This window comes from Hypanus sabinus, chromosome 9 (assembly GCF_030144855.1).
Source record: "Hypanus sabinus isolate sHypSab1 chromosome 9, sHypSab1.hap1, whole genome shotgun sequence".
Taxonomy (NCBI): domain Eukaryota; kingdom Metazoa; phylum Chordata; class Chondrichthyes; order Myliobatiformes; family Dasyatidae; genus Hypanus; species Hypanus sabinus.
The window spans coordinates 149,493,977-149,516,133 of record NC_082714.1 but is presented as its reverse complement, the minus strand read 5'-3'; the positions used below and the strand labels follow the sequence as shown (position 1 = coordinate 149,516,133).

At 39.8% G+C, this 22,157-nt stretch overlaps 1 protein-coding gene across 5 annotated transcripts in view; it reads right to left on the bottom strand.

Annotated features, from left to right (window-relative positions):
* The window catches only part of LOC132398942 (eyes absent homolog 1-like), a 271,558-nt gene that overhangs the window by 231,771 nt on the left and 17,630 nt on the right, over positions 1-22,157 (bottom strand). For 2 of the 5 annotated variants that reach the window (XM_059978781.1, XM_059978780.1), the window contains exon 2: positions 18,869-18,997. The exons of the other annotated variants lie outside the window; for them this stretch is intronic. In XM_059978781.1, the coding sequence (XP_059834764.1) occupies positions 18,869-18,960 (92 nt within the window). In that variant the 5' untranslated portion in view covers positions 18,961-18,997. The remainder of the gene's footprint in view (positions 1-18,868; positions 18,998-22,157) is intronic. 5 annotated transcript variants of the gene reach the window in all.

The window sequence follows — 22,157 nt, the reverse complement described above, 5'->3', positions numbered from 1 at the left end:
CATAGGCATTCAACAAATTCCCTTTTTTGTGATCTGACACCAACCTGTCACCATTATAATTGTGACATTACCCTTATTACATTGCCTTCCCTTTGCAATTTCAACCCCACATATTGGCTACTATTGGAGGGCTATATATGATTCCCACAGTATTTTTATTACCCTTGCAATTTCCTAACACCCACAAAGATTCAACATCCTCTTTCTAAATATGTTATTCCATCTCTTACTAATAGAGCCACACCACCGCCAATGCCTTCCTGCATTTCCTTTTGATATTAAGCTCCCAACCATGACCTTCTTTCAGCCACAACTCAGTGATGCTCACAACGTCATACTGACCAGTCTCTAATCACACCATGAGTTTGTCCACCTTATTCTGAATACTACATGCATTTAAATACATCACCTTCAGTCCTGTATTCCTCACATTTCTGAATTTTGCCTCTGTGGTACAGTTTAACTATTTCCACTGTCTGTATTTGTACTCAATCATTGGCTTGTCCTTCCTTATATTATACCCATCATCTACCTGCAAAACTGCTGGCTCATCCTCAGCTCTATTACGCTGGTTCCCATTCCCCTGCCATATTAGTTTAAACCACGCCCAGTTCATTCTATTCCTATCCTCACTGTTGTACTGCACAGACAATAATCCCGAGATTACTACCCTTCTCAACTTCCTTCCTAACTCCCTGTTTTCTGTTTTTTTTGCATATATCATTATTTAAGATGTTTTGAGTAAAAGAGTATAGTTATCCTCTTGCATTACATGGGATGTTGGTGGGAAGAGTAATAGAAGATCTCTTTGAATGTACATAGCTTGTACAGGCTGGATGCAGTGAAGATGTTTCTGCTGGCCAGGTTTACTAGGGTAAGATCTCTAAATAAGAAGTAGGCCACTTAAGACTGGAAAAGAACTTGAGAAGGGTAAATCTTTGGAATTCTATTCTTTGGAGAGCCATAGAGACTCATCCTTTGAGTTTATTCAACTAATGATCAACTGTATAGATTTCTGAGTGTTAAGGGAATTGAGGATAGTGCAGGAAAATGAGATAAATCAGAAGACCTTGATGAGTTGCACAGCAAGCTCAAAGAGCCACCTGGCCTACACCTACTCCTATATTTTGATGTAATCTATGGGGTGAGTCTGCATAAAGGTTCTCTTAATTTTCTTATGGATTTTTGCCTTTGAAAAATATTTAGACATGTTGATCTGACTCTTTAAAGAATTCCTTCCTTTGATTGAGTGCCATTGTTTTTTAATTACTACACATTTTGTCAACAGGAGACATAGAGCCAATCAATATTAATTCAGTTGTTTGCAACTACCCAAGGTAATAGTTTTTGCCTAAATTATATATGATTCATCAGAAGTGTGGTGCTTGTTTTGTGATTTTAATACATTGTAAATGCCTTTAAGGTGTGTTAACTAAATGGATATAATAGCAAAACCAAACGAACTTAATCGACCATTAAAGTCTTAAGCATGGACTATTTTGGTTAATGCATATGGAGTTTTTTGTTCAGTTATACTGTTATAACTTATAATCATTTATAATGGACATCTTTCATCTCTGCAATCACCCAATAGGTAGACTCACATTTATTAAATGCACCTGTGTTTCAAAATGGACATTTTTAAGATATAAATTAGTGCATTATTAATAATTTCACAAAATAATTCTTAAAAGGGATACCAATGAGGCTTACCACTCATGAATGTTTATGGATTGAAATCCAACCAAGATTTTGAGTGAGCCTTCCATGTGTAGCACAGTGTCTTATTTTGTTGCCAAGGAATCTGTATTTAAATTTGTCTTTCCTTCTAATGATACAGCCAGTTGCTGTGAATAGATAACCTGAGGTCAACCAGAGGATAAATAGCAAAAGAGAGTTGAGCCATTAATGAATAACCTAGGATGGAATACTTGATAAACGATTTATAGCGATCTATAATGTAGCTGATCCATTATTTACTCATCATTTTATTGATGGACTCTGTCTGTAGAGATTGCATAAGTTTCACTCTGTACTTGTGCATCTAATGACCCAGAAGCACAGAACTTAAACAGAAATAAAAATCAGGTTAAAGAATCTCAGAAATTTTACTTCAGAATTCTTGCCCATGAACAGAAGTGGGATTTTAACTTTCTTGGTCTAGTACACGCCCGACACAAGGTTAGTTTCTAGTTGTCTTATTGCCGATGCATCTACAACATAGGGTGGATTAATCACCCTGCTTTTTCCAGTGGATTAAGTGTCAGAGGCTGTAGGAGCTTTATTATTTGATAAATGGGGTTCTGTAATACTGTCCTCCCCGTTGTTCAAGGAATGTCTGAGTATCTGATTCATCTGTATTAACTCTGTTCAATATGCTGATGTGACTTCACCAAGGCCCTTTCCCACTGACCTGCCTTTCCCTTGCCTGAGAGAAACAGGCTGTCTGCTTCATTATACCAGTTCCTTGGAGACTCCTGGCAAGTAACTTATTTCTTTTTGCCTGTTTCTCGCGCAGGATTTAAAATTCTTCCTTAAATGCAGTACGATGGACTAGTGAAAATGGTGCTGATGTTACCTTCTCCACAGAGTTTGCAAGGATGGGAACCCAATCTTGTTCGTATCTTTTAATGATAGAATTTAAAAGTTTGAACTAAACTTTAACCACCATCTGGGATTGGGTGAGAGGTTAGAACTGTAGAAAATGCAAGCCAGATTCCAATTGTGCTTCAAACCCACCAGTTATTTAGTGCATAAAATAAGGGTAAGTAACCAATTGCTTCTTGAAAGTGGCTGCACGACTGGTGAGACCAGATGAGGGGAAGGTGTGTGAGTGGAGGAGGGAGGATGAAGGAAAAAACTGGATCTTCAACTACTTCTGTAAGATCTCAAAATGATATTGCAGGTTTTGTTAACTTGTCCTAATTTTGATTGTCATAATCAAAGAAAGTGTTGGAAAGCACATTAATACCCACATACAGGAAAAAACAGCCTCCAGTCATTTTTAACACACATATTTTTACTTAATTTTTTTACACCTCCTTTGGTGATTGTTTTGGTGGCCACAAGAGAATACTGTTCAAATGATTGGGTATGTAATTGGACTTGAAGTACGTTGTGAATCTCTGATAACTTAAATTGTTTTGTGGTATACACTACATTTTGGCCTAGGAACAGGCCTTTTAGTCCCACAAGTCAATTCTAGTGCTTGTCAAGCAGCTTTGCTCCGTCCGCAACCAGCAGGATTTCGTAGTGGCTGGTCACTTCAAGATTCAAAGTGCATTCATTATTAAAGAATGTATAAGTTGTACAACCTTGAGATTTGTTTGCTTCGAAGGAACTTAGAAAAACCCAATTTAGAGAAAAAATTAAGCCCAATCCCCAGTGCCCTCAGACAATGAGGAGGAAAAAAAACAGAAAACAAATCATACAAAGAATAGAAGTGAATAAGAGCATTGCAAACCAAAAATTGAGTCCTTAGGTCCAAGTCTCTGGAGCAGCCCTAAGTAGGGCTCCTTTTCTGACACAGCGAGACCATTCTCAGGTTGGAAGAGTAACACTTCATATTCCATCCGAGTCGTCAGCAGTCTGACATCATGAATATCGATTTCTCTAAATTCCAGGAATTTCTCCCCTCCCCCTTAAATTCCGCATTCTGGATCCCTTCTTACCTCTTCTCCTTACCCATCTATCACCTCCCACTGGTGTCCTTCCTCCTTCCCTTTCTTCCATGGTCTGCTCTCCTTTCCTGGCAGAATTATTCTTGTTCAGCCCTTCACCTTTTCCACCAATCACCCCCCAGCTTCTCACTTCATCCCCCCCCCCACTTCCTCCTCACCTGCCAAGTTGTGCTTCTATCCCTCCCAACCCCACCACCTTATTCTGGCTTCTTCCCCCTTCCTTTCCAATCCTGATGAAGGGTTTCAGCCCGAAATGTTAGCTTGTTATTTCTTTCCACAGATGCTGCCTGATCGGCTGAGTTCCTCCAGCATTTTGTGTGTGTATAATTCTTGTGCTTATGAGCCTCTCATCTGAGGTAATCTCACCCCAACAGGAGGCTCCATTTTCTTTTCTTAACTGTACACTGTCAATTTCTTAAGGATATGTGTTATCAATTTCAGTACAGTTATTTTGGGAATAATGATAAAAGCCAATCTGATGATGATGCTTTGGCAGAATTCAAAAAGAACCTTGGCAAGTGTAAAGAGAAATTGTTTCAAATAGTTTTGAACAGAAGATGTTTCAAATTACTGAGATCTAACTGTTGAAGTATGTTTGCAAATGTGCTTTTCGTTACAAGAGTTATGTATGCCATTATAGGTAACCAGTGATAATCAGGAATCTTATGGGTCATAATCTTTTGATATCTGGGAAAAGCATGACCCAGAACCTGGAAGCATCTTGAAATTATATGGGAGTTAGAGGAATTACACGGGCCATATCCTGTAACATATGGAAATCTTGCAGAGAAGTGTGTTGGCATTTAAGGGAATTATGGGATCGGAGCTCAATGGTAAATGGGTTTCATACCCTGCAGTATAAGAAATTAGGATAATAAGTACCTAAGAGAACTAACACCTGTTGCTTGCTTATGTGGAAGGAAGGTAATGCCGTAAGATAATCATTTACTTTTGCACCTAATTCACCACACAGGTGGCAGAGGTTCAACTAAAAGGCCCCAGTTGCAACTGGAAATTTAGGGTACCAGGGACCATTTCTACACAATGCACAGAATATGTGGGTGGGCATCTTACAAAATACTGAAATGGTACAACTGGTATACTGTTTGCCTTTGAAATTAATCAGGTCAATTGCAATAAGGGGAAATCACACAATTTTGTTCCTCACGATGCTGGAGGAACTCAGCAAGTCAGGCAGTATCAATGGAAAGGTATGAAGAGTGGACAGTTTTTTGCAGAATCTCTCGTGTTTTTAAATTTGTTCCTTCTATACTTGGTCTTAGGCTGCTAAGACGATAAGTATTTAGGGCAGCTTGGAAGAATAGTGGTTAGCATAACTTACAGTTCAGATGACCCGGGTTTAATTCCTGCTGCTGTCAGTAAGGAGTTTGTACGTTTCACCTGTGACTGCATGGGTTTCGTCCAGGTGCTCCGGTTTCCTCCCACAGTCCAAAGATGCACTAATTAGTAGGCTAAACGATCATTGCATGTTGTCCCATGATAGGGCTAGGATTAAATCGGAGCATCGCTGGGTGATGTGGCTCGAAGGGCCAAAAGCCTGTTCTGCACTGTATCTCAATAAATAAATAGATAACTACATGATGATAATGATCCATCATTAAGGACCCTACTATCCAGGCCAGACTCTCTTCTCGCTACTGTCGCCATGAAGGTGGTACAGGACCTGCAGGTCCCACACAACCAAATTCAGGAGCAGCTATCACCCTTCAACCTTCAGGCTCCCGAGCCAGTACGGATAATTTCACTCACCCCCAACACTGAACTGATTCCACAACCTATGAACTCACTTTCAAGGACTCTACACCTCATTCTTGTTCTGTATTTAATATTTCAGTAATGTTTGAGCAATGTTGTATATATATTGTTTGATTCAGCATTCTTGTTAGGCTCACACGCTGGACTCCCGTGTCTTCCTTTGAATTAGCTTAACGTTTTCAGTTACAAAACATAACAATTCTCTCTCAATATTATTCATTAATTTATTATGATAATTGTTTTTTCTGTATTTGCACAGTTTGTCTTCTTTTGCACATTATTTTGTCCTTATTTTCTGTGCTGTTTATTATTGATCCCATTGTGTTTCCTTCTATCTACAGTGAATGCCCACAAGAAGAAAAATCTCAATATGTAAACCATCAATATTTCACCATCAATGGTGAAATATATGTACTTTGATAATAAATTTACTTAGAACCGTGCACTGAAATTTGAAAGGGCTCACACCATAATTCCAACAGTTTTCCATTTGTTGTTATTCAAATCTGTTCAAATTGAGTTCCACTAAAAATAGCCATAAATGTTTTTGGGTGGTGTACCACTTTTCCTTACTTGCTCAAGAAAAATGTGTGGGATTTTCCATTGTTACGTTACTAAAAGTCAGATCCAGCCTTTGGCACACAGTGTGAGCCTTTTATAGATCTGTAATGTACACGCCATTAACTCTGATATTTAGCAGCTAACAGTGTGAAACTTGGATTTGTTTAATTGTTCTGGATTTTCTGTAGTTACTGGTGTAAGAAATTTACTCTTTAAACTGTAATAAATGCCATTCTTACATTATTTTTGAAGCAGAGGGAAAAGAAAATTAATACATTATCCTTGGAAAACTGAGATTATTGTGGGAAAACTGACACTTTTCATACACTTGGGCATCACTTACTAGAAAAACATCTTCAGAAAATCCTTGTTCTCCTATCATCAAAATACAGTCAGTTAACAAAGAAACAACTTTATTTCTAAAAGTATCTCTTCCCATTGGCCCAGCACCCTTGTGCAACTTGACCTGTACAGGCTTCAAATCTCTATAGTAAAATACTCCCTGTTGTCTTCAGATCACTTCCATTCAACTAAACTCAAACTTCCTCCTCCAGCCCTAGATAGTAACGCCACAATTTTGTTTATTGATTATTTTAGAGAAACAGTCTAGCCCAACGAGCCACAATGCCCAGCAACCCTAATCGCTGGACAATTGATAATGGCCAATTAACCTACTAACTAGTACATCTTTGGACTGTGGGAGTAATCCAGAGCATATGAAGGAAACTCATGAAGTTTGTGGGGAGAACATACAAACTCCTTAAAGACACTGCCACTGTAGAACTCCAAACTCTGGAATGTCCCATGTCGTGAAGCGTTTTGCTACCCACTATGCTATTGTGGCACTTTAACAAATGTTCAGTTTTCAACACCAATGCCTTTTTGGGATAGATGTATCAATGTAGAAAGGCATTTTTCTCAGTAACATGTAATGCAACACACCCTACACATAGCAATAGACTGCACTACTCATTCTGCATCTTTCATGGGCTTTTCAATGTACTACATTTTACTTAACGATTTCCAGGTCTACACTGATTTAGTACATCATGGAATTACTGTAAGTCACTAAAACTAGAAAGCTGCAAGCCTGGCTTCTTCCGTATCCCTGTGTTCATTGGCGGCCTATCCAGCCCAAGCAAGAAACAAATAAAACTACAGAAACTGGAATCTGAAACAAAAACAGAAATGCTGGCAGAACAGTCAAGCAGTACCTGTGGAAAGAAAAACTAATTAAAATTTCAAGTCAATGAGTCTTCATCAGTGCTGATGTTCCTCCAGTATTGCTGTTTGTATTCCTGCTCTAGCTCTGTTCTTTCCATCCCCCATAATCAGCTTCATAATGTTTAACACAAGAGATTCTTCAGATGCTGGAAATCTTCAATAACACACACAAAATGCTGAATGAATTGAGCACCATCTATTGAAAGGAATGAACAGTTGGTGTCCCAAGCCAAGAACCTTCCTCAGGACTGGAAAGGAAGGGGGCAGAAGCCAGGAAAAGTTGGGGAGGGAGTGGTAGAAGGGAACGAGTATAAGCTGGCAGGTCATACGTTAGACCTATGTGAGGTCATGACTGAGGTGTGTGAGTAGGGGAGAGAGATTAATTAAGAAGTTGGGAGGGGATAGGTGGAATAGCTGAAGAAGAAGGAATCTGATAGGAGAAGACAGGGGACCATGGGAGAAAGGGAAGTGGGAGGGACACCAGAGGGAGGTGATGAGCCAGTGAGAAGGGAAAAGGTAATAGGGGAGCCAGAATGGAGACTGGAAAAAGAGAGAAGAGGGGTAAATACAAAGTTAGAGAAATCTATGTTCATGCCATCAGGTTGGAAGCTACCCAGCTGGAATATGAGGTTATGCTCCCCAAACCTGAGTTTGGCCTCACTGTGGCAGAGGAGGCCAAGGACAGACATATAGGAATGGGAATGGGAAGTCAAATTGAAATGAGTGGCCATTGAGAGATCCTGCCTTTTGCGGTGGACAGAACAAAGTTGCTGGTCGAGAAAGTTTCCTAATCTGCATCGGGTCTCACCAATGTGGGAGAGACTACACCAGAGCCTGAAATGTCAACTGTTTATTCCCATCCATAGATGCTGCCTGACTTCCTGAGTTCCCCCAGCATTTTGTGTGTGTTCCACGTGCTTTTAATTTCTCAGCCTCTCTATTTCTATTTTAAAACCCATCTAGTTAACAAAGCTTTTAGCTATATTTCTGACTGAGATGACCAAACTTTGTATATAATGTACTGCCTAGAATGTTTAATTGTTTTAAAGGTGATAGATAACTGCAGGTTAATTTTGCCAAGTGAAGTGAACATCTGATAATGATCTCACCATTCCTCTTTTCGACTATTTATTTATTGTAACTTACAGTAATTATTTTAGGTCTTGCTCTGTACAGCTACCACAGAACCACAAACCTCATGACCTATATCAATGATAATAAACCTGATTCTGATTGTGAACAACTACACTATCCTTTATTTGGGTTAATTGTGGTTTGTATTTTAAAGTTTTCATTATTTTAAAACTATTGGCAACGTTGAAAATAAAAGTTACAGAACTGCTTCTTTTTGAATTTATATGCTTTTATTGTTCAATTTTCTCACCAATTGCCTCCAAATGTGTATCGTTAAATAGTCTTGGTTTTAAGTTGGCAATGTGAACTGCCTTTACAGATCCATGCCCATTTTATATGGTCAAGCACTCTGCTTAGAATTGCACAAATCACATGATTACTAATACCTTGGTTACTTGTGGCTTTAATGAGACCAGTATCTATAACTAAGGATCAAATAGCACACTGTCTTGTATAATATAAAAATTACCGACCAATACTACAATTTTTTTGGAAACGTGTATCACTGCCCTGTTATATTCAGGAAATATACGGACAACTACTTGCTAACCATCATTATCATTATGTGCTACGTTGTATGACGTGGGTGATCATTGTCTATAATCACAATTGATATTGGCAAATTTTTCTACAGAAGTGGTTTGCCACTGCCTTCTTCTGGGCAGTGTCCTTACAAGACAGATAACCCCAGCTATTATCAGTACTCCTCAGAGATGGTCTTCCTGGGGTCAGTGGTTGAATAACTAGGACTTGTGATAAGCACCATCAGCTCATACGGCCATCTACTCCCTGCTCAGAGTTTCACATGACCCTGACCAGGTAAGGAGGTGGAGGCTAAACAGATGCTATTCCTTGCCCAAGGGTGACCTGCAGGCTAGCAGAGGGAAGGAGTGCCTTACACCTCCTTCGGTAGGGACGTATCATCACTCCGCAAACCACAATTGCTAATAAGGTTACCATTAACTTGGTTTAGTTTTGCCATTGGACAATGGTGGGTAGGGGGAGGAAAGGGGTTTATTTTGCAGTTGCTGTTTCATTGCTTGTTGTGTCCTGTGTTGATCTGCCAAGCATTGTGGACATGTTACGTTGGCAGTGGATTGAAGGACAACAGTTGTGGGCTGCCTCCAGTACATCCCTAGCTTGTGTTGGATGTTAATGCAAACAACACATTTCACTGTTTGATTCAAAGTACTTGCGATAAATAAATCTGTGTCTTTGACAGTGCTGGAATAGGCACCTGTATGGATATAGAGTGTTGTGTTAAACTGCAGTCACATGCTGTAATGATGACACTTCCCATATTAGTTTTTATTCATTATGTCTACCTGCCTTATGGATATATTTCAAAACATGATGTACGTTGTTTATGAAAACATAACATTTTGAAATTAATTTCACAGAGTAATCTAGTTCTTTAAAAAGAGAACATACTAGCCTCATCGCTCCTTAAATACACACAGCTTTAAAACTAATTAGGATGAGTGAATCTTCCATGGAAAGCACAAACACATTAATTTATTGCTAAGACACTGTTCTGTCTGAACTTAGCTTTTCTCTCTATGACACATTTAATTCATGTAAACAGGATTCCCAGAGGTTAATGAAAGTTTATTTGAGAGAGATTTGAGCCACAGAAGAATAATCTCAGTTGGAATTCTTGATAAACTTTTTATAGTCACCTATAGTATAGCTAATCTGTCATTTAATAGCCATTTCATTGAAGGATAATTATCCCCAAAGCAATGTTGTACATTCTGCTCTCACAAGATTCCTGTGCACTAATAAAAGTGATATGTTTCACTCTGCCTGCTACAGTCCTGCTGAAATAGGGTTATAACTGAATGGCCCCATTAGCAATCTATTCCACACAGCAGCTCACTTAATCACCTTTTTTTAACCAATGAATTAAGTGTCTTTAGGTAATTATTCGGTCCAATGGTAACTTCCCTTCATGATAATTACCATTGCTTGAGTTTATCATCTGGGGTGAATGGGGTGTCCAGGGAGGGGTAGCACCTCCGGTGAAGGGGCTTGTCGTGTCCATTCTGGGACAGCTCACTCACCTTTGGTCCCTACTGGATACTCAGCTCCCACCTGTGGCTCCGGGTCTGCGTGCGACAGCGGCCACACTGCTTCGACAGGCGGGTAGCCAGCGGGCCTCATACCCTGGTGAGATAGGGGGGCACGCCCGTCCCGGTGGACTGGCTGGAGGAGATCTACAGTGAGGTCCAACAACGAGGAAGGTAGTTCTGCAACATTTTGTGGAGAGCAAAGGACGTGACAAGGCACAGAAGATGTTGTGGTCATCCACTGCAGCCAAGGAAGACCCCAGTTTGTGACTCTTGTTCAAACCACTGGGCTCAGTGCAATGGCTTTTCCACATTAAAAACTCTACCGCACAGGTTTCCTGTTATCATTGGACTCGACGGACAACCAATCTGCCACTATATAGTTCATCATCTGAGGGCTGGAAGCCAGTGACACAATACCATAGTAAAACTAACATTTGCAATAGGGGTTTGTGAAGACTCTCCCTTCTCCCACTCAGCTTAGGGGTGAATAGTTGGAAAGCCAAAGACAAGAAAAGATTGATTTTATTTCTCCACTTTCCATATTCATATAAGGACGCAATATTGAGGCTTTATAGGTCATTGGTCAGACCACATTTGGAATATGTTTTGGGTTCCATATCTAACAAAAGAAGAGCTGGCATTGGAGAGGTCCCACTGGAGGTTCGGGAAAAGGATTCTGGGAATGAAAGGATTAAAGTATCAGGAACGTTTGATGGCTCTGGACCTGTACTGCCTGGGTTCTGAGCAAGGTTTAATTCACGTGGTTTGTCGATTGGACTCTACAGTTTGTGCTATGTGTGTTTCTGGTTTCTGGTTTATTGCTACTTTGTGTGATTTTGATTGGGGCATACTGGGTCTGTGCCTACACTCAATGAAAAATTGAACTAAACTGAACTGAATGGAACATTCCTGGACTGTTTCAAGGACTCTGTGGTTTGATGTTTTATGTTCTGTGTGTTGTCTGCTGTTAGTTTTTTTTAAAGTGTTGGGCATTTTATGTTTACTTTGAAAGGTTTCCAGTTTGTTATTTTTAGATTCATGGCTGTCTGTGGGAAGAATATCTAATGTTTGTATACAGCATACATACTTTGATAATAAATGTATTTTGAATCTTTGACTTTGAATCTGTGAATGGATTTGTCTGTATTTTTCTTTGTACTTTTGTCTTACTTTGCACAGTCTTTTCTGTGTCTTGTATTTTTTTAAGTGTTCTGTGTGTTGTCTGATTTATATGTGTGTGATGCTGCTACAGGCAAGCTGTTCATTCTACCTGTACCACACTGCACTTGTTCATGTGACAATAAACTCAACTGGATTTGACTTGAAATGTCATTTAGATATCAGTTGGTCATTACAATCTGTTGTAAGTAGAGTATAATTCCGGTGAGTCAACACGAAAATAACAGATAGAAAATATGGGAAATTGTGAAATTATTTGACAATGGAAGAATAAAAATTAATTAGGGTATAATACCTTGTGGTACAAGGAAATTTGTTTTTGATATATGAAAAAAAAGCATCATGGATGTACAGCAAGCAACTAGGAAGGTAATTGTTATCCCTGGCAATCTTTATTGCAAAGGACACATCTAAAACAGCCGAAAAGTTTTAATGCCACTTTTCAGTTCTGGATGAGACCACAGTGTAGAGAAGCTTCAAAGGATTGGTTGCTGGAGTGGAGAGGTTACTATCTGGAGAAAGGTTTACCTATACCCACCAAAGTAGGGAAGAATAATGAGTGAACTGACTGAACTATGTAAGACACATCAGAGGACCAACAGGGTGAATGATGAGAGAATGTTTCTCCCCCATGGGGGTAAATAGAACTTGGAGGCATAGTTTTAAGATTCAAGATTGTTTAGTGTCACTTCTGACATGCAACTGTAAAGGAGAACAAAATAGTTGTGACCCCAGACCTGAAGCAGCGAAAAAAACACAACAAAGGTCACAATAATAAATATAAAGATGTAAGTCCATAAAGTGACCCTAGGCACAGGAGTGTCTGTACATAAGGTGACTGACAGGAAATGCTAAAACAGTGGCGGTTCGGGACGTGGAGGGGTGGGTTTGTAGATCAAGGTGTTGGTCAACATTACTGCTTGGGGAAAGTAACTGATTTTGAGTCAAGTGGGACAAATAGTCCATGAGCAGGGTGGGTAGCATCCTTCAGGGATCTTTTTGTATATATGTCCTTGATATTGGGTGGGAAGGTGCCAGTGATGCGTTATAGAGTTTTCTTGTCCACCACGGTGAGTGATGCAGCTCATTAAGATTATCTGCACTGTACAACCGTAGAATAACGTTGAGTATAGATGTACATAATCCAGCTCCCTTCAGCCTCCTCAAAAAGTAGAGGTATGAGAAACACATAAGCATTTCTCATTTAAGATTATTTTTGTTTTTTTTTATTGCTTAGACACACTGCACTGAACAGGCCTTTCAGTTCAACGAGCCACGCTGCCCAGTAACACATATATTTAACTCTAGCCTAATCACAGGACAATCTACAATGAACAATTAACCTACTAACTGGAATGTCTTTGGACTAAGGGAATAAACTGGAGCCGCCAAAGGAAACCCATGTGGTCACAGGGAGAACACACAAACTCCTTAGAGGTGGCACCAGAATTGAATTTCCAACTCCAATGCCCCGAATTGTAATAGCATTGCGCTGACCACTGCACGGAGATAAGGAAGGATTCTATCCCTTGTAATATGGTGCTTCTTTAGAATTCTCTAGCCTGAGAACTGTGGAGGAGGAATCATTGAATGTAGTCAAGGTTGAGACTGAGAGTCATTTAAACTCTGAGGGTTTGTGGAGTTGGAACATAGTGTTGAAGCCAAGATTCTATCAGCCCTTATCTTAACTGAATGTCAAAGGAGGCTTGAGGGCTGATTAGGTAATGCCTGCTCTTGTTTTTCATGTTCTTATCCATCATCTTTACTATATCAATAACTGAGCAATCAAATAAACCAGAAAAAAAAATCACATTTTAAGGCAGGCATATTAAAGCATTCTCTACATTAAACTGAGCAACCTTAAAACCAACTAAAACTTGATTCCTTGATCAAAAGCCCAATTCATACAACTAACTGTTCCAAACATATTGGTATAACCCAGAGGTTGTGTAATAGTGTAAAGATAGGCTATTAAATCAGATAGCCATACTACAGCTTTACTGAATGTAGAACCTCTAGAAACGCAAAATGGACATTTTTGTTTAATTAGCAGACTTTCCGGATCAAGAATAACTTTCTTATGGACTGTTTTATCTAGTAACTGATGAACATGGGAACCATAGGCTCTACCAAGCAATGAAACAAAAGATTAAGAAGAGAAATTGTAGGATGGCCTTTATCAAAAAGAGGATTGGAATACAGGAACAAAGACATACTGCTGCATTTAGATAGGACCCTGTTGAGCTACCTCTGGAGCGCTATGTACAATTTGATCCACTTCCTACATTTGCTACAGAGCAGGGGTCCCCAACCTTTTTTATGCCATGGACCCCTACCATTAACGAAGGGGTCCGTCGACCCCAGGTTGGGAACCCCTACAGCAGAGCCTCACTAGAACCTTTGCAGAATCAGTGACTCTTTGGAATTCTCAATCCTGGAGGTCTACTTGGGCTCTATCATTGAGTTCTTTCAAAGCAGAGATCAATAGGTTTCTGGATACTAAGGGGACCAACATATAAGGCAGTGGGGTAGAAGATCTTGCTGAATGGCTGAGCAAATTTGAAGAACCAAATGGCCTAATCCTGCTCTTATATCTTGTGTTATTATGCATCATAGTTTGAACAGGACATGCCTGACAATTGGTGGATGGGTGGTTTGTAGGGCAGCATGCTCCTTCCTTAGCTGACAGTGGTTTTGCACTTTAGCCTCTTTAGCATGCAGTCAAAATTTCCTTCTTCATGTAAGTCACATTTCAGGAGTATTAACATTTATTCAAAAACAGTAATCACGAGTTTGTATAATGTACACATACTTTGATAATAAATGCACTTTGAACTTTGAAAGGAACTACACAAACAAAATGGATGCATTTATTCAATAACGCCAAGCAAATGCACAACTTGAAATGCCATTCAATGGACCAGTAACGTCATTTGTGGTTACAAGTGCTCACATTTCTAGAGATTCTCTTTACAAGATAAAGAGATATGTCCGTACAACCAATCATGGTATCTACTTGATCTGGTAATCCTGTTTATGTAAGGAGGAACCAAATTTACAGGATTGCTATTTGCACAGTGAGGAGCCTCATTATACAATCAGGAGTAGCAGTTACAGGAATAAAGTTGCATTTACATGATTAGTAGCCAATTGGGAACTCATGTATAGATGTTCAGTTGCTATGTCTGCATAATTGGTTCTCCACTTGCACAATCAGGAAATCAAGATACTTGGTCTGCAAATTTACTTCCATAATCAGTATCCTGTTTCCATGATTGGGAGTCTATTCACCTGAAAAAAAGTACATTACTTGTGACATCAAGATTAGCATTTGAAGTCGATGAACATCTTTTGAAGATTTTGTTAGTGGATTAGGTAAGAGGGGTGGGAGGAGGCTTAATACTTGCATGCACTCATTGGTAGGTCACAGGTCGCAATCCATAAAACACTCAAAAACTTCTACAGATGTACCTTGGACAGGCTGATCACTGTCTGGTATGGGGAGTGGGGGCAGGATGGTGGAATGGAGGCTACTGCACAGGATTGAAAGGAACTACAGAAAGTTGTAAACTTAGTCAGCTCTGTCTTGAGTACTAGCCTCTGTAGTATCAAAACATCTTCAAAGAACAGTCCCTCAGACCCCCATCATCCAGGACATACTCTCTTCTCATTCTTACCATCAGGAAGGAGGTGCAGAAACCTGAAGACACACACTCAGAGATTCACGAACAGCTTCTCCCCCTCTGCTGTTTGATTCCTAAATGGACATTGAACCCGTGAACACTACCTCACCTTTTGTTAAATTATTCCTGTTTTCGCACTATTTTAAGTTTAACTATTTTACATACATATATACGTATTGTAATTCAGTTTTTTCTGTATTTATCATATATTGCAATGTACTGTTGCCAGGAAGTTAAATTTCACAACATATGCCAGTGATATTAAACCTGATAAACCTGATTTTATACATATATAAAATATTTGCCTGTTAAAGTGGCAAGATTTAAGTGCAGATTTCCTGTGTGCCCAAAGACTATTAGTTGATCTTAAGAACTGCCAGCTTATTGATATCAAGGACTTTGGGTCATTACCTGGCTCCCCAGCAAGTTCCCTACAACAACTCTGTCAAGTGTATTCATCACTGCATGTGAGTTTACTCAAGTGCTGGGCAAATATATATATTTAGTTCGTGGGCTAGAGATACATCTATACCAAAGGAAGTGTAAGGTGCTCCAGGTGCTCCTTCATTCATAACCTGCCGATCACCCTTGGGCAAGGTGTAGCACCTGCTTAGCCCCTGGATGAATGTCACGTGAAGCCATGACAGCAGGTGTTGGATGGTTGTAGGAGCAGCTGGTGCTCATCACAAGTCCTGGTCATGCAACCACTGATGCCAGGCAGACAATCTCTAAAGAGTATTGATAATGGCTGGGGTCACCCTTCTTGTAAAGACACTGCCCAGGAGGTGGCAATGGCAAACCATTTCTGTAGAAAATTTGCCAGGAATAATCCTAGCCACGAGACCATGATTGCTCATGTCATATGATGCGGCACATAATTATGATGATGCACTGATTGGGCAAAAAATCTATCAACATTCACTGGTGCTGTAAGCATTTTTAAAATTTTGCATCTGAGGCTTGTCTCCATTATTACAATGATACTACACAGTTCCTGAGCTTCGCTACAATGCAATGGAATGTGGTCCTGATGTGGGGACAAACTGGGCTCGGATGAGCTGATTCACAAATATAGTTCCAACATGCAGTGTAAGTCCTGGCCTCTGCCTGTGTGGGGTTTTCACATTCTCCAGTTCTATCCCACATCCCAAAGACATGCTGGTTGATAGGTTAATCTGCCATTTTGAATTGACCCTGGTGAATGTTGGAATTGGGGAAATGTCAGTGAGAATGTTGCAGGGATTGGTTTAAGATTGGTGGAAATTGGGTGCTAGGTGGTTGGAGCAAAAGTCCTTTTCCTGTACTTTGTAATACCCACATTCTATAAACACGATTGCTGTGATGTCTTACTGCAATTTCGGCATGGGGAGGTGGGGTTGGGGTTGGCATGTGGTGGGGGTTGTGTGGGGGGAAGCAATTGAGGAAAGAGATTCAGCTACATGGACCATGTTGTATTAGGCATATCAGTGCTCATCACTGGCACTGCTGCATAAACAATGTAAATTCCAGCCTATTAGAAAATGATTAGTGGCCCGGACCAGCTGAAAGAGTAGAGGGCCTGAGCACTGGAACAGTATTTACATATTTAGTCAATCAGGATTTGAAACGTGTTGGTAAATTATACTTAGAGATATGTTAAAAAGTAATTTCACCACAAAATTGTTATGAGTAAATTTGTTGATGAATGGATAAAATGAAATTTCCTTTTGTCCGTATAGTGAAAAAGGCGATTGGTGTGCACTGTGCCTGGTGAGATAGAGTGCCTTTGTCTCTGTTGCACACTATTATTATCTGGCACATCTCTGATCTTCTTTCTCCTTCAGTTGCCATTGCATTCTGCGAATGGGTCCCTACCCTCTCTTTTTCTTAACGTCTGGAACCCTCTATCTCTAACTCCCTATCCCTTTTTCTCTTTAGTTACACTTCATAAAATAATATTTTATTTATTTATTGAAATACAGTATGAAATAGTTCTTTCTGGCCTTTCGGTCCACACTGCCCAGCAAACCCCAATTTAGCCTTAGCCTAACTGACCTTAGCTTCACTGACCAATTAACCTATCAACCAGTATGCCTTTGGACTATGAGAGAAACTGGAGCACCCAGAGGAAACCCACACGGTCATGGGGAGAACATACAAACTTCTTACAGAGAGCAGTGGGAATTGAACCTGGGTCGCTGGTACTGTAAAGCTTTGTGCTAACCACTACGGTACCATGCTGAAGTATTTCAATGAACTTCATTGCATTGAAGTTGCTAGATACATATATAAAAATTCAGGTTGTAAATATTATTGCAACAGTAGTTGTGAGCATCTATAGGCCATTCCCTGGTTTAAAACAGACATCCATAAAGTCAATTTTTCTATCAGTAGGAAAATATACAGAAATCATTCAATATGGTAACTAATATCATATAGTTGCAATCATTGGCATGAAAAGCACATAAAACTGATGTGACACAATGATCACTAAAAGTGGAGAGAGTGAGGACACTAGTTCTGCTACTCATAGGAGTCCACATATGTTGGACTTAGAAACATAGAAAACCGACAGCACAATACAGGCCATTCAGCCCACAAGACTGTGCCATACATGTCCCTACCTTAGAAATTACTAGACTTACCCATAGCCCTCTATTTTTCTAAGCTCCATGTACCTATCCAAAACTCTCTTAAAAGACCCCATCGTATCCGCCTCCACCACCGTTGCTGGCAGCCCATTCCACACACTCACCACTCTCTGTGTAAAAGAACTTACCCCTGACATCCCCTCTGTACCTACTCCCCAGCAACTTAAACCTGTGTCCTCCTGTGGCAACCATTTCAGCCCTGGGGAAAAAGCCTCTGACTATCCACACAATCAATGCCTCTCATCATCTTATACACCTCTATCAGGTCACCTCTCATCCACTGTCGCTCCAAGGAGAAAAGGCTGAGTTCAGTCTACATGTTTTCATAAGGCATGCTCCCCAATCCAGGCAACATCCTTGTAAGTCTCCTCTGCACCCTTTCTATGGCTTCCACATCTTTCCTGTAGTGAGGCGACCAGAACTGAGCACAGTACTCCAAGTGGGGTCTGACCAGGGTCCTATGTAGTTGCAACATTACCTCTCGGCTCCTAAATTCAATTCCACGATTGATGAAGGCCAATGCACCATACGCCTTCTTAACCTTCTCAACCTGCGCAGCAGCTTTGAGTGTCCTATGGACTCTGATCCCAAGATCCCTCTGATTCTCCACACTGCCAAGAGTCTTACCATTAATACTATATCCTGCCATCATATTTGACCTACCAAAATGAACCACTTCACACTTATCTGTGTTGAACTCCATCTGCCACTTCTCAGCCCAGTTTTGCATTCTATCAATGTCCCACTGTAACCTCTGACAGCCCTGCACACTATCCACAACACCCCCAACTTTTCAAGTCAAGTCAAGTCAAGTGTCATCAGCAAACTTACTAACCCATCCCTCCACTTCCTGATCCAGGTCATTTATAAAAATCACAAAGAGTAAAGGTCCCAGAACAGATCTCTGAGGCACACCACTAGTCACCGACCTCCATGCAGAATATGATCCATCTACAGCCACTCTGCCTTCTGTGGGCAAGCCAGTTCTGGATCCACAAAGCAATGTCCCCTTGGATTCCATGCCTCCTTACTTTCTCAATAAGCCTTGCATTTCACTTCTGAAATTAATAATGTTATAGGAACTTGGTTATATTCAAAAGTGTCCGTAACCCTCAGTCCATCACACAAATGCACTCAACTATTACTTTTTCCAGATCAGACAAGAGTAAGGACACAAGATGGACCAAGAAAGAGCTCATCTTAATTTTGTAGATGGACTGTGCTTGAATCTCTTGCTCCACCAGAATATTTAGTAATGATACATTAAGATGCCACTTGCAATAATATTAGAGTATGCTGGAATCCACTAGATCATTAGAATTAGTGTTAACTTATTGCATAGATCTGCTAACAGAAGCCATGATTTGCATGTACAATCACTGGTATCTTTCCAACCATTATTTAAAGCTCCACACTAGAAAATAAAAGAAAAAAAATCACATTCGAAAGTTTCTACAGAATTTTCCAAGGCACAAGGGAAGAATCATATCCAAAACATAACCTATAAGTTACATCCACAAGTGTACAATCTAAATGGGATAGATCCCAGTACATTAACGGCCAAAATGGAACTGATTCTATTTAAAGTGCTTTTGATTGATGTAATGTGATATTGGTGATCACTATTTCCCTCTTAACACCACAGTTTATAGACTTTCCAGACTCTGAAGAATGCAAAGGAAGATACTGTACTTTATTTTGCAAAGATTTGTGTTAACAATATTTCATTAAAAGTAATTAAATTAATATGAAATGTACCAAAGCAATTTTTGGGGATTTAATTTCTATTCATGTTCCAAATCATTCCCAAATTCCTTGTTTAAAAGACTTCATTAGTCTTTTCTTTAAAGAATTATTTATATGTTTAATAATATATTTTGAGAAAAAAATTAAAAGCTATGTCTCGTGCAAAATAAGTAATTTTGTGACATGATGCATAATGCATTGATTTAACCACATCTAAGACTCATATGCTCATTTTTAAAATCCATTTGCTTTGTGATTTACTCTTTCTATGAAACACATACCACTCTCTTTGTAGGTTTCAGGGCAGCATTGCAGAAAAGGATGTTGGTAATGATTGATAGCATCAATCTTTTAGTTAGTAGCATTTTTGTAAATGGATGTTTAGTCTGGTTTTTGGTGTCCCTGTGGTTTTTCTGGGGGATTCATATCAGAATAAACTTAACAAGACCATATTTTTTCTTGTAGTCAATTAGTTGTGTTTGCAGCGATTTACATTGGGCTGGTGATGAGTTAATGGAACATGAATAGAAATTAAATCCTCCAAAATTGCCATGGTACTTCTAGCTATTAATTTAATTGTTTTTAATGGAGTGTCGTTAACAGAACTCCATTCATCTAAATTGCCACATAATCCAAACTATTAGAATATAGAACATAGAAGAGTACAGCACAGTACAGGCCCTTCGGCCCATGATGTTGAGCCAACACTTTAACCTACTCCAAGACCAATGCTTTCCTAACAACATAGCCCTCAATCTTCCTTTCATCCATGTGCCTCTTAAAATCTCTCTAATGTATCAGCCTCTGGCAGTGCATATCACTCTCCATGTAAAAACAACCTACCTCTGACATCCCATCTATACTTCCTCCAATCACCTTAAAATTATGCCCCAGTGCCACTTCCACCCAGGAAAAAAAGGTACTGGCTATCCATTGTCAGGTATGGCAGAAGTTGAGTGGGGAAGGGGGCCAGAACTAAGTAAGAAACTGAGAGGTGATAGGTGGAAGACGTAAAGAGCTGAAGAAGGAGGGATCTGATAGGTGGGGATCTCCTCCTATTCTCCTCCCCCTCACCTGTCTTCACCTATCACCTGCCAGCTTGACTTCCTTTCCCTCTCCCCTCACCCCCACCTTCACATTCTGGTTTCATCCCCCTTCTTGGCCCAAAATGTTGGATCTTTATTCCTCTCCATCGATGCAACCTGGCCTGCTGAGTTCCTCCAGCTTTTTGTTGTGTGTTACACTGCATTTCCAACATCTGCAGAATCTTTTGTGTTTACAATTCTAATTCCAATCGCAAAGCAGAAGTTGGAGGAAGAGGCAGCCATTGTATTTTAAGCTGTACAGGCTTCATGTCAATGTACCCTATACTATTTCCTATCATTTAATCTGTTGGCTTCCACAACTGAAGGAGATGGTTGTAATAACTGATTCTGGCAACTTAATAAACCATTATTCCAATGCTATTCAAATGTTGATCCATAAGACCATAAAACCACAGGACATAGGGGCAGAATTAGGCCATTCAGTCCATCGAGTCTGCTGCACTATTCAATCACGGTTAATCCCATTTACCTGCCTTCTCCCCATAACCATTGCAGCCTTTTGAATGCATTGGAAACTGAGCTACATTGTAATGGAGTAGTTCTGTAGCACTGGGAGCTCATAAGAAGTTGCAATAATCTGTTTAGGTTTTAACCGCCTTAAGATGTTATACAGTTCACATTAAAATTCATCTTTTTTTGGCCAGTCGATAGAATATATTTTGAACAAGCTCACTTGCCTGTGGTGGTCCTGTCCAAAAAAGAACACACATAGTGAGAATGCTGCTGGCCTTTGAACAAAACACAGCTGGATTAGGTTAGGGAGACAATGTCTTCATGAAAAAAAATATTCTGCAAACCATTCTAATCAATTACATAAAATAATGTCAATGGTGTATGATGTCATCACCCACAGAAACATCTCCATCTACGCTGTATTGGAAACACATTCATTGTAATTTCCGCAAGTCCCTGACCCTGTAGTACCACAGTGCGATGTGGAAATGCCAAGCTATAATCTTCCACAGAGCATTGTGAAAATGCATTGTTATAATCCTCCTCACAATTAAAGCAGTTTGTTTCCTTGTTATCTTCCAATAATTAGTTCAAAGTTTCTATTGAGCGAATCTGTGGGATTTTTATTTATTACTTTATTCATTTCATGATACAGCGCAGAATAGGCGCTTCCAACCCTTTGAGCGGCCCTTGACAATCCCGAATTAACCCTAAATTAATCACAGGACAATTTACCATGACCAATTAGCCTACCCAGTATGTCTTTGGACTGTGGGAGGAAACTGGAGCACCCAGGGAAAAAACACGTAATCCACAGGGAGGTCGTGTAGATAACGCCAGGATTATAACAGCTGTACAATACCATTGACATTTCAAAAGCAAAAAAAAATGACTGTATAACATTTGGAAGCAA